This window comes from Idiotropiscis lumnitzeri, chromosome 5 (assembly GCF_059441095.1).
Source record: "Idiotropiscis lumnitzeri isolate Australia: NSW breed Sydney's pygmy pipehorse chromosome 5, RoL_Ilum_1.0, whole genome shotgun sequence".
Classification (NCBI taxonomy): domain Eukaryota; kingdom Metazoa; phylum Chordata; class Actinopteri; order Syngnathiformes; family Syngnathidae; genus Idiotropiscis; species Idiotropiscis lumnitzeri.
In genome coordinates this window covers 26,449,278-26,466,307 of record NC_142395.1, presented here as the reverse complement: position 1 = coordinate 26,466,307, position 17,030 = coordinate 26,449,278, and the positions used below count along the sequence as shown (strand labels likewise).

The following is a 17,030-nucleotide window of genomic DNA, read 5'->3' as shown; positions in this document are numbered from 1 at the left end:
GAGCGCGCGCGCGCGCACACACACACACACGCACTTTTGCTTGGTGTGAAGAAAAAGAAAAAAAAAAAAGGTCTGATGTGCTGATGGACAACGAGCGTCCTGTGGGACATTTCATCTTCATCATCCTTATCGCCGTCATCCTCATCCTCATCCTCAGACGTTTGTCAATATAAACTTCCTAACGTTTACATTTACCGCAGTGACACACTAAACTAGTAGCGGTAGGAGCAAAACTAGTAACCGTAGTATCACCGATAGGCAAAGAAGCTGCGGTGGCAGAAGTATTAGTGGTCGTTTCAGTTGTAATCAAATTACTGGTAGGAAGAGTAGTAATGGTGCTAGTAGTACTACTGTTTGTAGTAAAGCTAGTAGTAATCATAGTACAACTAGGAGTGGTGGTGATGGTATCATTACTGTAGCAATAAGCGAAATAACAGGTGAAAGTATCAAGTGTTACGTGTATTAGTCGTAGTAGTGGCGATGGTCATAGTGCTAGAAGTGGTGTTAATAGTCGTAGTCTAGGTATAGTAGTCGTAGATCCGTAAAAGTACCAGAACTACTTGTTGTAGCTGTGGTAAAGGAGTGCTACGATTATTATTAGTAGTAGAAGTACTAGTTTGTAGTAAGGAGGTAGTAGTGGCATCGATTGTGTTGGACATATCAGGAAAAGTACTAGCACTAGTAGCAATGGTGGTGAAATTGTCAGTGGCAATACCAGTAGTAGTAGTTGTGATGGTGAGAGTAGTGGTAGAAGTTGTCCTATGACGACACCAGTTACGTCGTGGTGGTAGTATCAGTCAAAGAGGCAGTGCTTGCACAAGTATCATATAACTTAGTAACTGCTACTTTTACTCCATTACCTTGAGTTACATCCTGCTTTCTACTTCTACTTTTAGCTTTCACTCATTTATTTTTTTTAAATAATTATTTTGCTGACATTTCAACCTGAAATTTGCTATTTTAAATTTTTTTATTTTATTTTGGACGTCATTCATCCTGATTACAAATCACTAACTTGGGACTTAAGTAGTTTTTCACTGAATACAAGTTTGAAGTAATTATGTGGGAGACTTTTTTTTTTTTTTTTACTTTTTCTAGATCCATATTATAGTAAAGTACCAGTACTCCTAGTTGTGTACAATTTCTGGCTACTCCACCCATGTCTGAGTAATAGTAAAATCTGCAGTGGTGGTAAAAGTAACGTAGTGTCATTAGTGGCACAAATTGAGGTGGACAATTTGCGAGTGTTTTTTTTTCTTTTTTTTTTTTTTGGCGCTATCAGTGAATGTTTATTGCAAGGCTGGATGGAGGCGCTACGTGTGGAGGATTATCACCTGCAGGAGTGAGTAGTGTCGAGTAGTAGCAGCGGTGTAGTGTAGTGCTCATTTACATGACATTTTAGGGAGGTCGATGGTCGTTTGGCACCCTCGTGTCACTGAGGAAATAGTGGAACACAATGAAGGTGTCGAAGAAGTGCGCGTGGAAGGGAGAGATTAAAAATCCACGCAAGGGGGAGAACGAAAAAAAAAAAGGAAGGGGGGGGGACTCATTCCGAGGAAGTTTAAAGCAAACGGTATGGAAAGTGAAGCGGTGATGAGCTGTGAATCACCGACGAGTGGGTGTGGTGCGTGTTCCTCCTCCTTAACTTTATGTAAATGCGTGGACGAGTGTGGAGAGTTAGTTTGCGCAAAAAAAAAAAAAAAAAAAAAAGTGGAGGAAAAGAAAGGACAGCCCTTCTGTTGTCGGCCCAATGAAAGCGAGCCTTGGCTGACACCTGGCTATAAACCCACGGAAGGAAAAAGCCCAAAGTCCACAGCAGCATTCACTCACGTACTCGCTCGCTCGGCCGTCGGGGGAACGCAAAAGACACGCGAGAAGCGACGCAGCGATGACTTCCAGTGAGATCCACATGCCCGGGGAGGTGAAGAGCGACCCGGCTGCCCTCATGGCATCCCTGCAACTCATGCCCACGCCGGTGCCCAACCCGGAGATCAAGTACACGAAGGTCAGTCGGTCCACCTTGCGTCGCCCACTCGCTCCAGCGCGGTGCTGACTGTCTAGCGCTCTTTCAAAAAAAAAAAAAAAGGAGAGGGGGAGTTATCATTAGTTCACATGTAAAAACTTTCAAACAAAATCTTGCATTTTAAGTTTAGTGCAAATTAGTTGAGTGAAGTTTGTTGAGGTCTAAACATAAACGCTGCACATCACTTAAAAAAAGCAAAAATAAAAGCAATCTACTCAGAGGAAAATTTTGTTAAAAAATTTAAATCACGTAAAAAAAAAAAAGACGTTTCTTTTTCAAATAATTAATTCACCAAGTAAATATATTTTCATATCAACAAAAGCTGTGATGTTTTTAGACTCCACAAACCGTAGGTCAAGAAAACGCATCAGAGAGTCAAAGTGTTAAATATTTAACAACTATTATAGCAAAATTTTGACTGTATCGCAATATTTTATTGTGTTTTAAGTAGTGCTGTTGGGCAGACGTGAGGGCTGCCTTTAATATTTTGGTGAACTTATTTTGCTACAACATCTCCCAGAATTTTCCTCTGTTTTTTTAATTCAATTGTTTATTTTAAAGTAAAAACTAAAAAAAGATATACAGCTTAAAATTGAGAAAAAAAAGTGTAGTTACACATTATAAAATGCACTATTCCAATAACTACAAACAGAAATTTATAACAATGTATTTTAAGTTGAAAAAAAAAAATCATCCACTATCGTAAACATTGTTGATTTGAAACCTCCCTGACAGGTGCAATATTATCTTTACAAAAGTACAATTGTGGTCTCTTGTGTGCGCCTTAATAGATTTTTCCTTATTTTCTGCATTTTTCCTCTTCATCAAGGACACTTCAACTCAAATCCAAAGCATTTTCAATCATAACCCAAACGTTAGCTTTTAAATGAACTAGCAACGAAAGTCTTCAATGATGACAAACTTTCACCGCACTAGTAGCAGTGTGCGTGTTTACGCTGACCACTGGCTTGTAACGTGTTCATTTTGCGTAACTAAGATTGCTGTCAATCATTTAAAGCATCCGTGGGGGGGGGGGGTGAAAGTGAAGTCTTTGTATGGGTGTTCTCCCCGCTCGCGAGAAAGCCCACAAAGAAATGCTAACGACAGAGCGACAAAAGTTTGGCTGGAGCGCGGGGCGATATTGCAAATGTTTCTGGACGTGGGAGGAGAACCGAGATGCAGAAACAGCTGGAGAAAGGAGTCACGCGAAGATGTTGATTTGAGTTGTGAAGCAACTCGGGTTGCAACACCGCCAAAAGAATGTTCGCTTAAACACGATTGCATATTTGTGCTGAGTGATTCAATATTTTGTCAACACTGCGGCTGGCATCGAGTGAAGATTATTATCGTGTTTTTAATCGGCGTTCTGGTCTCGACTATGCATGCGTTACTAACACCATCATTTGCAAAGTCATTTTTCGAACCTTTGTGAAAAACATTTTAGAGAAGATTTCAGTTTCTTTGATTCGACCTTTGCGGATTACCGTGACCTCGTTGATTTATAGACATAAAGAAAAATGTTTGGCAACCACGTTAGTGTTTTTTTTTTTTAATTATTATTGGTATTGTGACAGTAAGTTAAAAATGGGCAAATGTGCGATTAAGATGCCATTCTATTGTTAGCTTAATAGCCGTTCGGGTATATTGTTAGCCTAATAGCAAAAGAGCTTGAAACATTTTTGGATGTTTTCGGAAAATGAGAAAAAAACGCAACAAATTTCCAAAAAAAAAAATTGCCTTGATTTAACATTTGCAGATTATTTTGACTGAGATTTGATTCAAGCGTAAAAAAAGGTTTTACCACAATGTATTTGTATTGATAGTGTGATGTTAGAAACGACTTGGGTAATTGTGCTATTTGGCTAATGATAGGCTTCAAATGCCGTCATTTTCTCCAACACACTTTTGTAAATTAGTTTTAGAGCAAAGCCTGCATACAGGACAGGGCTACGGAAGCGATCGATAGGTTTTGAGAAGCTGAGGTGACAAAGTACTCACACTCTACTCAAGTGGAACTTGTCTTAAAAAAAAAAAATTAAAAAAAAAAATGGATTCAACGTATTTGCCTAGCGGACCCTGAAACATTACATTTCAAGGGCAAAAAAATATTTTTACTCTCAATTATGTACATCTATTACACAACAACAAAAATTACGACGTTAAATGACACATTAAGCGCTAGCTAGCGTTGACTTTTGTGCGCGCCAAATAATGTGTTCTCATAGAAATGACCAACAATAATTCTAAATTTGCTATTTTTCATGAACTGAAAAATAAACACCAAAACATAGCATACTTCAATGTCATTTAACTGCAAACCAATTTTCAAAAAGAAGACAAGATGACCGTTATCACGCTAGTCATGCAAGCTATTAGATGCTATATCGCTAGCTGAATTAAGCATTTTTGAGCATTTTCGGAAAACAAGAAAGTCTACTTGCTTCGATTCAACCGTCTGGTTACCATAAGCTGAATGTCAGAGAATGGACAAAGAAATTAAGAAAAGAAAAAAAGAAAAATAGCAAGCACATTGCTATAAGTTATTGTGATTGTGACAATATAGTTAAAAATGACAATGTGTTTTTTTTTTTTTTTAATTTGAGACTTTTTAAATGTCACAAGCTGGTGACATTAGGCACATCATTGCAATTGCACCCCCACCCCTCCCACAGCCCATCTCAGTCAATCAAGTTCTTAATAGCGGTTGACGTCAACTCTGCTTTTTTTTACGTCGTGTCTTCATCCACAGAAGTTGAAAAAAGTAACTACTGCTCACCTATTTCGACAAAGTAAAGAGTAGAACTGACCAATATCTGTTTTCAAATCAGTGGAGTTAAAGCACCCAAGTAAAGTACCCGAAAAATCTACTTAAGTACAGTCATGAAGTATTTGTACTTTGCACTTAGTTACTTCTCGCCGCTGTTCGAAACAAGTTTTTTTTTTCTTTTTTATGATAGTGAGATTAAAGTGCAGTGTTGTATGATTGTGTGGTGTAAGTCCATTCAGCTTCATAATTGCTCTCTTAACACATACCTCGGTGCCACAAGTGCAAAGGTCACGCCGCCGCTACGCTGCAAAGAGGATGTTGTGCGCGCGTGTGTGTGCATGTGTGTGTGTGTGTGTGTGTGTGTCGGCCCCGAGCCGCTCTTCCATTCCCCTCGTACAGGAGGAAATGTTTGGGAGCGACTTGGTGAATTAACCCCAAGGAATTTGGATCATCCAGTCCCGGATGGTTTGGTGGACACAGGGGGCACAAGGGTCCTGATTTATGGGCACCCCTGGCGTGGGCTCTCCTGTTGTCCATCCCGCTGACCTGGGAGGTTGTGGCTCACCGGCCGGCGATGCAGCCATATGCCTCCCTCATAGATTGCTTTCGACAGCCTGACGGGTTTGGGGCATGCATTTCTGAATTGGAGGGCAATTTGGGCGCAAACATTTTGGAAAAACGGACCTTTTATTAGATTTTTTTTTCTTTTCATTTATAATGTAAGAGCAGCTATACACTTTTTCTTGAGCTATTTTATTTGTCATATCATTGTGCTGTGTTTAGCACAACACAGTAACAGATACTCAGGCACATAAAAAAAAGAAAGATATTGCTGAATAAATCCTTGACCATTAAAAAAAAAGTTTGATTTAATCTGATTACCAGTGGAGCGCCAATTACATATACAGGGTTGAAAAATTGAGAATGTATTAGAAGACTTTTTGCCCAAGAGGACATGCTATGCTAGCTGTGTTAGGTGCTATGCTAGCTGGTCACAACAAAATTTTGCTGTAAAAAATAAAAATAAAAAACTTTGATATTAATGCCTTTTTTCTAATCATATGACTAGCAGTGTTGAGTTGTTTTACGATTGACAACCATGAAAAAATATGAAAATGAAACAGTGCAATTAACTTGATCTCATTTCTGCTGAGTCATGTAGTTCATTTTTTTTTCTTCCTCTAAATGGCTAAAAAGGTATTCGTAGAAGGGTTCAAAGGCACAACTTTGGAACTATTTAAAATGGATTTTTAATAAAATACATTTTGAAACAGTTACAAGGAAGACATCAGCAAAAGAAAAGATGATTTGAGAGATATTTTGTTATATCTTATATCTAAGTAGGTCAACGATAGGGAAGGACGAGAGGAGGAAAAAAAAGGCATTTTAAGGGTTGCTCAAGATAATATGGCATTTTAAATCATATTTAATAATCAGCAACATTTACATTTTGTCTCCAAACAACATACGAAGTGCTCGTTTCAGCATTTTCCGCACGGATTATTTGAAATTTCCCAAAATGTCCTCTAATTCTACATTGACCCAGAGACCATTGAGATGATCCGTTGAGCGTCACCGTCATTGCCTCGCCCAGCCATTGCACAAACAATGCAGCGCAATGCAACAATGTCATCTGAGTGACCCTGGAAACATCTCCCATCGCGCTGATACTGTATCGTTATTGATGATAAAGGCGTTTTAAAGCCGTTGAGGTTTGCTCCTTGACCTTTTCACCCAGTCGCGAAGCGCGCTCTCACAAACGCACTCGTAACACCTGATTGAAATCTTTATGAAAAAAAAAAATAAAAATTTCAAGCCACATGCAGAATAAATGAAATAACAAAATACAACGAGAGGAGGTGTTGTTTTTTTTTTTTTGTCACCCCTCTCTCGCATTTCCATAGCATGAAGGCTCCAACAGCTGGCTTACGAGACGCAAACAGTTTAAAGGTTGCCGGCACCGCGACGGAAGCCATAAATAAAGAGAGCCATGATAGATGAGACCGATGCTTTTGGCTGGCAAAAGAAGGAAGGGGACGCTCATTGTAGAAATAATTAAGGAATGCCGAGGGAATCGTTGTTGTTTTTGGAGTATCCTTTTTTTTTTTTTTTGGTAGAGTTGTTAATGGGACACAACGCACAGATACAGAAATATCAATTAAATCCAGTATGAATAAAATACCAAAAATTTAAAACATATTAAAATAAAACATAGTAAAGTCATTTATGCAGCCTTTTAAAACTTCTTTAAAATTCAGTGTATGTTTTTGTACACGTTTGTAACTTTTCAAGAACATTTTTAAAGCACAGCTCTGTTGTATTTAACTTTTAAGTACAATATATTAGCATCTAATCTATGAGTACTGCTTATTTTTAAGCATTTGTGTACTTTTTTCTCTAATGTGCAATACGTGGTGAGCCCATAGCTGTTTATCTCAATTCCACCTTTTAGGATTACCATGACCTGGATAACTGACAATCTACGCAGACATAAAATTAATAATAATAATATTTTTACTTTTTACATAAAGTAGCACCTCAAAAAAAGCAAAAGTATCATCATAATAACCAACTTTAAATATGATTGTAATTTTGTAAATGTTCAACAAAAAAACACAAGGTTTTATTCCCTAAAAAGACATTCCTCATTGTACATTACACTGTAACATTTTGGAAAATAATGTCATGAATTATAATTTTGCCGCACATAATAAAATAAAAAAAGTTATACTTCAGTAAAGTTTTAAAACAGTTAATTCAATGTAAATTTATAGGACTAAAAAGTTAAATTACAGCTGGCCAGTACTTAAAAAAATGCACTGTGCTTGAAAGGTAAGAGAAAAACAAAACAAAACTGCGTTTGAGCGTGATTAAAAAAAATAAATAAATCAGTGATTCTTTCGCACACCACTAGAGGGAGCACACACTTTGAGAATTATTTAATTAGGCAATTATGCTGAGACGATAATCATAATTTTAATCAAATCATTACACTGGTCAACAGCAAATTTTAATTAGAGGTGAATTTGTGTGTTCCTAAAAATATTTTTGATGCTGGTTTTAAAAATGGCTTTTTTATTTTTTTTCAACACATTAGGTTTTGGAGATATTTTCTTTTTTGTTGTTTTTTTACCTATAAAAGCCTGAACAATATGCACACTGCATTGTAAATTATAGCTAGGACGGTTTATTACTACATTACATATATTATTTTTATGACATGAAGAACTGAAAACCTGATATGCTTTGCAATCTGCGCAAAAAAATAATCTAAAACTGTTTACTTGTATCTCTGATTTAAAAAAAAAAATTAAAACTTGTTGACCATTTTTTTTTTTAATGTATTTTTTTATAATGAACTTTTTTTTCTTTTCCTTTTTTCAAGCATTATTTATTGCTCCAAATTTGCAGCGCTTACATTCATAAATGCTTTTTAGGACAAAAAAAATAATTTTTGTGTTTTAATGTTATCATTATGGTGATACTTGAAGAAAAAAAATTCTCCAAAAATGTTTGACAACAATTCATTTATATACTGTATCATTAATAATAATAATAATAATAATAATAATAATAATAATATGTGATGGCACCACAACTACTACTGAATTTTTTAATTCTCACTATTAATACTGTATAATCACAAATGCTTATATTCTGAGTAATTAATATTTGGGGGATGAACACTTTTCTTTTTCCCGTTCGTTAGCATTATCACATACAAAAAAAATAATTTGCCAAAACTATGTGGAGAGCTTGAAATGGGACACGACTGGAATATTTTTTTTGACTTTTTTTTTTTTCATTACGCATGAGGTTTTGTACTGATCCAAATTGGCATTGTCGGTCCTTTATTGTAACGAGCATGTGAGGAGCAATTAACCTGCCCTCTGTTGACAAATGGGCAATTGAATGTGTATTTTCAACGTGGTTGTAATGCAAGCTAGAGAATAATGTTCCATTATGTTCCCGATCCGTTCACCAGTGATAAATAGTGAGTGCGCCTTCACCATAGGAACCTGCGCTGCGCAACCTGGTTGCCCATGCGGAGTGTGTGTTTGTACACTCACTTTGGATGAAGAAGGGGCTCCATCAATCTGTCACTGATTGAGATAGTACAGATGGGGGAGGAGGGTGGGGTGGGGGTGCTCGGGAGGGGCTCCACGATGCTCGGTGCTGTCCACCGTGGTGTAAATTATGAGGCCTTTTCACCGTGTGGGGGCGTGGCCCTGCTTTGCCAGAGCCTGACCTGCAGTTCTGGACTTTTTCACTTCAAAACCACCATCTTACTGCCATCAAGATCAAACACAGAGCAAGTTAGGGGATACTGTGCAACTCAATGATTTATCACAAGCAGCACAGCGAGAATCACCCCCCCCCCAGTCTCCCCAGTCTCCCTTCCCGCCCCTTGCCTTACAGAATCTCCTGTTCACACACACACACACACGGCCACATCTCAAGTCTAAAGCATGTCTCCTTGATTGTGACGGTTTAAGTGCTCACTGTCATTTAGATGTCCATTGGTGTGAAATGCCCACTTGTGCAGCCCGTGTAAATTGTGGTCGTAGCGCACACATGTCAACATGACGTCCCCGGTCTCTTAATCACGTCTGAAGGAAGGCCAGTGACACGGAGGCTGCTCCGTTCGCTTTCTGGAAGGCCGCGCTTCTGCAGGCCTCCTGACGTGTAAATCCTCGAGGTGTGCTTAGGAAAAACACTGGGCTTCATAAATCTGCTGGAATCGATTCCTCCTACCCCCCCCCCCCCCCCCCGGCGAACACGAGACACAAGCACTTTTCAAGATGTTTATTTGTCTGTTGAAAAGCATCACGTCTTCAACATGAAATGATGGCTCGCCCCCCCCCCCCCCCCGTCCCCACACACTGATCCTATGTGTAGAACAACATCTTTAAATATATCTTTGACCTGAGCTTTCAAGAATGATGTAGAGCCATCGAAACTTACAGGCGAAAAACTAAGAGCTGAGAGTAGATCCGAAAAATATTTATTTGATCAAATATATACATTTTCAAATCGCAAAGGCAATTTGGGCTGGATGGAATGCTTTTTATATTTTTATTATTATGTTTATTTATTGAAATAGTGTGCTGGTAATATATTGTTTCATGAAATGTGCTAAAAGTCACATATTTATTTTTTATTATTGTCATCTGATTTATGACTGATTTGTTTACGCCAAACTTGTCGGGAAGAATTTTGTGAAGTTGTCGTGAATGCTTAAAAGACAGCAAGTTAAAGTGTTTCGTAAGTTAACAACTCTAATTGAAGTCGATACATAAATTGTCTTGCAATGTATATTTTACGGTTAATTTGCCTTTATTTTAGTTAGCCTAACCTGTAAGACAACAGCATTTATGTAAAACAGATGAATTCATTGTTGTTTATTATAACATTACATGGAAAGACAATGAAAAAAATATAATTGCATACAATATTAAATCGCAATCAAAATACTGAGGGGGGTAAAAAAAAGTCACTCAACTTTGGAGTATATTTAAAAATACAAGCCGTCACTCAGCCGATTATGTTTTTGTCTTGAGTTGGGAGCAAAAATTTGCGATAGGAGCGCTGCAACTCTGCAAAACGCCATAGAAAGGCTAACAAAAGAACAATCTATGTTATTTAAGTTAACTTTCAAAGTCAACATAACATCAAGAGAATTACACGTGATGCATTGATTGCTTTGTAGCTTGCACACAATGCGAAATGCCAAAGACGGGCTAACAGCTTTGATTAAAAAAATCAAGTCCAATCTATTCAAACTCAAACAGTGCAGCAACACATGCACGGACAACCTAACAATCCTCACACGCATATATTATTCATCCTCTGTGAGGAATGGCTAATGTTACACTATCTTACTGAGTCACTAGTAGTTGTGAAACTCTTCATTTGTGCCTGTGTAACTGTAGTAGACATCAGACAAAATCTCCAAATACAAGCTTGCATCAAAGGTGTTTTTTTTTTTTTTTCCACCAAGCTGGAACGACACAGAGAGAGTCTCGACAAAGACGCCCAGTCCGTGTCAGTGGGCTCGTTCTGCCAGCGCCGGGTGGCGTGGTCTCGAACACGCTCACTTGTCACGGCAGTAATTATGAGCAACTTATCCACTAACCAGGAAGGAAATGGAGGTCATGTGACCGAGGAGGATATGAAACTTCCTGCGCAGACGAGTCTCGCAGGTGCTCGAGTGGAAGACTGTGGAATCTTGGCATGTTGCGTTTAAACGCCACACGTTTGCACGCTTTCACGCCCCTCAGCTCCTCCGCTCGAGTGTGTCCATTTAAAAACAGAAGACAAAAAAGTGTGGAGCGTTGCTTTTTTCTTTTCTTTTTTCTGCTGTGTTCTGTGGAGCTTTAGCAGACAAACAGATGTTTTACTGGCTTCTTCGGCTTATTTTCACTTTCCTTAATTCTTCCCGTCGCCGCCCACACATAAAAACAAATCACCGCACTAAAGCACACACGACGCCTCGTTAATATCGCAGACATGCACACGCTCAGAAGTGCTTTTGCAATTTTTCAATGACGTATTTTAATCACACAACGTGGCCAAAATACTGGAAACCATAATTGTGGACATTTTCTTTTTTTTTTTGTCTTTTATGACTCCCAAGATCCGAATGGTGATTTAGCGCATTTGGAGCGATATTAAGTTATTTTTTTATTTATTTATTTTTTTTAATGTTTATAGTTTCACTGTGGCCTCTGGAAGCTGCGTCTTTCCACGTCAAAAAAAAAAAAAAAAGAATTAATTAAAAAATGTAAATGAATAAATAATTCATTGGTAATCTTCAACATTGTTTTTTATCATTCATTAGCATTAGAAAAAAGGGTGTGCAAACTACGGCTTGGGGGTCATTCACGGCCGCCTGGTTCAAAATCGAGGAAAAAAAGTAACGGTTTATAGTCGGGAAAATACGGTACAGAAACTGAAAGGGAATTTGAAGAGGCGGAATATATTTGCAAGCAACATTTTTCATTTTCTTGCGGGAAAAAAAAATGATGACTTAAAACAAATGAAATGAAATAAAATAAACGTCAGCCAAAGTATTTTGACAAAATCGGGATCGAAGAAACATCACTACAAAGTTACGATTTTCAAACGTTTTAGTGGTGAACGTAAAGCGAGTGTGAGAATGACTTTTCCCGAACACGAAGGCATCATGTGACCCGGGCAGGGGATGGGAAAGAAAACATAATTTGTCATTTGAAAATGTGCGCCCTTGCTCTTGTTTTCTCACTCTTGCGCTCTTTGCCCTTCTTCCAAATGATCCTAAAAGCAATTTTCGTAAACCTCGAGAGTTGATTTACTCGGCGGCCCTGTCATCTCAATCAAGCCCCTTCAATGGAACCAGACAAAAGTCTTAACGCCAGTCCGAGGCCGAAGAAGGGCCGAGCCAAACGTGTCCTTTTCTTAGCGTGATTTAGATGGCGGCCCGCTCCGCTCCTCTCGCGCTTCTCCTTTTAGCAGCGCCTCGTGAGAGGGGTTACGCCACGCACAAAGCTACCCACCGTCTGCATTCTTGCCGGGACTGTTCAGGCTGTCGGGGGGGGGGGGGGCTCGGTTGATTTAGGACTCCCCACTTCAGTGGAGCCTATAAATTCAAAAACTAATTCAGTGCTCGACGGGACTTTGTGTTTTTGTAGCTGGCCCCGCTGCCACTTATCGTTCCTGACAATTTTATGAAGTGCTCTTAATGAGCGTCAGATTAAAGGTGGCCTCTGATGGAAGGCGCCTGAGAATACTTGACTGGTTGAGACAAGCCTCGCTGGCCTGTGTGCCAGGGTCACCGGCACAAAAAGCGGCTCGAGAAGAAAGCTTCGGAGCGGAACACCTTCATGGTCTGCGAGAAGAGGAAGGCACTACTTTGAGCTACCGTGTTTTCCGGACTATAAGCCGCTACTTTTTTCCTAGATTTTGAACCATGCGGCGAATACAACGGTGCGGCGTTTCTGTGGATTTTTCTTCCACCAGTTGGGGCGCTCTAGAGTACAGAAAAAAAATAAATTCTCTTGGGTCTGTTCTGTTTTAATTAGCAAAGTTATTGGTGTCTTTAAAGGCACTTTTTTTTAAAGAATCTGTTTTTTTTACCTATACGTGCATTCACAGTACAAAATTGTTTTTTTTTTTTTAAATTGTTGCAGTAAACAACTCCTTTTTTTTCAACACAGAAAACTGCGGATTATAGCCTGGTGCAGCTTGTGTCATTTATTTTTTTTTTTTGACAAAAGAGTTGCTGCTGCTTGTATGCAAGTGTGCCTAATAGTCCGTAAAATATTTTAAATTATTATGTAATTAGACTTTTATAAAATTGAAAAACTCCCGAGCATGTCACAGTACAGTCAGGGATAAATTCCATGGCCACCCCCATTTGCGTACTTTCTGTTTTTTCATTTTCAGAAGTTTTTTTCCCCATCCAAATAATTACTGCTATGGTGACTTTAACATTCTGACTTCAAATCTGGGTTTACAGTGCTTGCTGTAGGACAAACCCCATCATCGGGCCTCTTCAGAAAAACAGATTCAACCTTTATACCTGTTTTGTAATCAATACCATACATCCAGCCATCATTCCATTATCTTAAGCGCGTCTCCTCACAAGGGTCGCGGGGGGTGGAGCCTATCCCGGCTGTCTTCGGGCAGTAGGCAGAGTACACCCTAAACTGGTTGCCAGCCAATCACAGGGCACACAAAGACAACCAAACAGCCGCACTCACAATCACACCTCGGGACAATTTCGAGTGTCCAATCAACCTGCAATGCATATTTTTTGGAATGTGGGAGGAAACCGGAGTACCCGGAGAAAACCCACGCAGGCACGGGGAGAACATGCAAACTCCACACAGGAAGGCCGAAGCAGGAATCGAACCCACGACCTCTGCACTGTGAGGCCAACGAGTCGTGATGGCTAAATGAAGCTTCAAATCGGCTTCATGAAGCAGTTGTAGTATTTTTGGACTCCTCTAAATGGCACTCTCGGTTCGGCATTGAAAGCACACTCACTTGACATTTTTTTTAAAGCAACAGTGCCATCTAGAGGACTCAAAAATGCTTCATGAAGCAAATTTGAAGCTTCATTTTCCCATCACTACTCGCGGCCCTCGTCGGAAAACTTTTTTTTTTTTCCACAAGTGAAAATCAGCATCTTTCGAGGCCCATAGACTGAAAAAGTCATTGTTCTTCTCGCAAGCTGTTGTTGGAGCACCTTTGATGATGCTGATCACGCCCTCGGACGTTAGTAACAGGGATGCTTGCCGCACTGAGAGCTGGCAAGCTATATGTTGAGTGTGAAACTTGAGTGGTACTCTCAGGTTTGCTCGAGTCCATTTAAGTTTTTCCAAACGAGAAAGGCTGGAGGAGTGTATGCACCAGCAGATGTTCTCCTTGCGCTCCATCTATCAGAATCTGACAGCCATTAAAAAATTCTAATGGTTCGAAACATATCCAACAAGAGTTGTTTTTTTTTTCTGTGTTCATATCACAACTTTCATTCCTCTTTTTTCCATCAAGATCTTTAGCGTAGAGCAGGGATAGATTTTTGGGATTGTTTATGTGTCATGCCCATAAAGGTTGCCTATGCTATAGCACGTACGGAATCCCAGGCGGTTGTTTAACGCCAGGCTCGCTTTAACGCATCACAGAGACCAAGTGCGGCACGTGTTTTATGATCTCGTAAACGAGCAGCGATGTTGTGAAACGTGTGCTTGAGGGGGGATGGTGGATGGGCGTCGTCTGGTGTCTGATAGGGATTTATCTGTGCCCCCCAACACCCCCCCATTCTCCACACCCCTCCCCTTTTTTTGTCTGGATGGTAGAGCACTCCCAAGAGAGCCGTGGTGGACACGTAGGAATCCTCAGGCAACATTTCCAGAGATTCTCCCACATCTTTTACACAAAAAGTCTGGATGTGCAAAAATAATGTTACATCCTGCTGCCATACATACTTTGTCTTGTTATGACATAACTCACACATGATGGTGACAACTAAGATGAGTGGTTCCAGTGTTAAAAAAAAAAAAAAAAGTTTTGATTTTTCACTTGGTGTATTTCAGTCGTCTGATTCTCTTTTCATGGAGTGCCACAAGGTTCCATTCCGGGGCCCTATTTTTTTTCTTTTTATCTGCTTCCTCTCGTTGTTTTATGCAGATGACTCAAATTGACCTCCCACTGGAGAAAATTGATCCTGGTGCTTATTTTCAGCGCTTACTTGACTACCTATGAATTTATTATTTTTTTTGCATTTCATTTCTTACCGTGGTATTCAGTTATGTTTTATTGTTTTTGCACATTCATTACCAGCTGAGTAAAGAAATAAATGGATCTTTGACGTCTTTAGCCGTCAATGGTAGTAAATACTTTATTTTTTTTTTACCTTCCAGATTTTTATCAACAATGAGTGGCAGGACTCTGTCAGTGGGAAGGTCTTTCCAGCATTCAACCCAGCGACTGGTGAGCAGATCTGTGACGTCCAAGAAGCAGATAAGGTGACTAATTTTTCTCCTGTTTTGGGAAGGTTTCTATAATTTAAAAGTGAAATAATGAATTGGTTCCCTTCCCAATCCCAGGCTGATGTTGATAAAGCGGTGCGGGCGGCTCGTCTCGCCTTCTCACTGGGGTCTGTTTGGCGAAGGATGGACGCATCTGAGCGGGGACGACTGCTCGCTAAGCTGGCCGATCTGGTGGAGAGAGACAGCGTCTATCTCGCCGTAAGGGAACATTTCATTTATCCATTAAACTCATTCAATCCATAAAACATGAATTTTTAAAAATGTAGTCTCCGCCTCCCAAAGACGTATTTATACGTCTTTGCCTTTTTGCATCATAGCTCCGTGTTTTTATAGCATTAGAACACGATATTCTGTTGGCCTCGCAAAATCAGTCCAAATCCAGAAAAACGCTGGGATTGAGTGAAAATTTCGGGGATTAAATGAGTTCAATCTAATCTGAATAATTTGTAGTTGTCATTCTGCAGTGAAACTCGAGTAGATCCATAATTCTTGCCCCTCCCCCTTGTTTGTTTATCTTTACGATGTTTTTCTTGCTATTTAATCCTCTTTCATACGTTCTAAAAAGCATTTTGACTTACTTCTGTGTCAAGCAAAAACAAATAAAAGGTCTTGGGCCCAGCAGGGGAACATCTAACTGTAACTTAGCGGCTTGTGTTTGAAATCGAATATTATCTTTGGTTCACATTTCAAGCCAGGGGCGAGTGCAAAAACCGGAGCAGTATGGAGCATGAGGTTCTACAAGATATTTCTCAAATGACCCCCCCCCCCCCCCCCCCCCCCCCCCCCCCCCCCATCTCTCTCTCTTTCATCAGACGATTGAGTCACTCAACAGTGGGAAGCCGTTTCTGCCCACGCTGTTTGTGGACCTTCAAGGGACCATAAAGACATTGAGATACTTTGCTGGATATGCAGACAAGATTCACGGCACGTCGATTCCCATGGGTAAGGACAAAGTGGACCTAGGACCACTTGTTTAACGATTCGCCGCACAATTAACGACAATACCACCATTGAACTAATGAGTTACTGTAACATCATCCAGAGTCCCCAGACCGTGGCGGGGGGGTGTAAGTGTCATTTGAGGTGTGTTTTGGCATTTGAAAACAATAAAAGTCGGAAGGAAAAGGAAATTGCAGTTGATTTTATCCCACCGGACCAAATTTGATTGATGAGCTGGCGTGTGGGCTACAGATTTATTACGTGCAGAGCGCAGTTCACAGTTTGATTTGGAACTTGCTCACATTTTGTGTTGATACAGTGCAGTACTTGCAACGTCAACATCAACATGGAACGGAAACGGTATCTTTTTCTGTTTATTGATGAGTGGAGGACAGAGAGGGTGTGTCAGAAAAGTTGCAGGACTGGATTTCAAATGCAAACACATCGTTTTGCCAAATACGTAAAGAATACAAGATGAATACTTGGGTGAGGCCGGAAGTGATGCCACTTGAGAGTGATTGGATGGTCAAGAGGACTTCTTAAAGAGTCCGAAGAAGACGGGAGTTTCACCTCACATCTAGTCGAGATAAAAAAGAACTGAACAAATGAAAAAAAAACAAAACTTTTTAACATAAAGACAAGTTGAGTTATTTATTATTTTTTTTTCAGAACGTTCTGGACTCAAAGTAATTCCCCCGAGAGTCTTAACGCACTTTCCCGAGCCTTTTCTGGATTCTTCTGGGAAATACTGTAGCTTCATCGTTGTGGC

General features: G+C 39.7%; 1 protein-coding gene across 1 annotated transcript in view; it reads left to right on the top strand.

Moving 5' to 3' along the window:
* Positions 1-1,661: 1,661 nt before the first annotated feature.
* The window catches only part of aldh1a2 (aldehyde dehydrogenase 1 family, member A2), a 31,877-nt gene continuing 16,508 nt past the window's right edge, over positions 1,662-17,030 (top strand). Inside the window, exons 1-4 of the mRNA XM_088295827.1 lie at positions 1,662-2,005; positions 15,194-15,298; positions 15,380-15,520; positions 16,135-16,264. Of these exons, the coding sequence (XP_088151953.1) occupies positions 1,889-2,005; positions 15,194-15,298; positions 15,380-15,520; positions 16,135-16,264 (493 nt within the window). The 5' untranslated portion in view covers positions 1,662-1,888. The remainder of the gene's footprint in view (positions 2,006-15,193; positions 15,299-15,379; positions 15,521-16,134; positions 16,265-17,030) is intronic.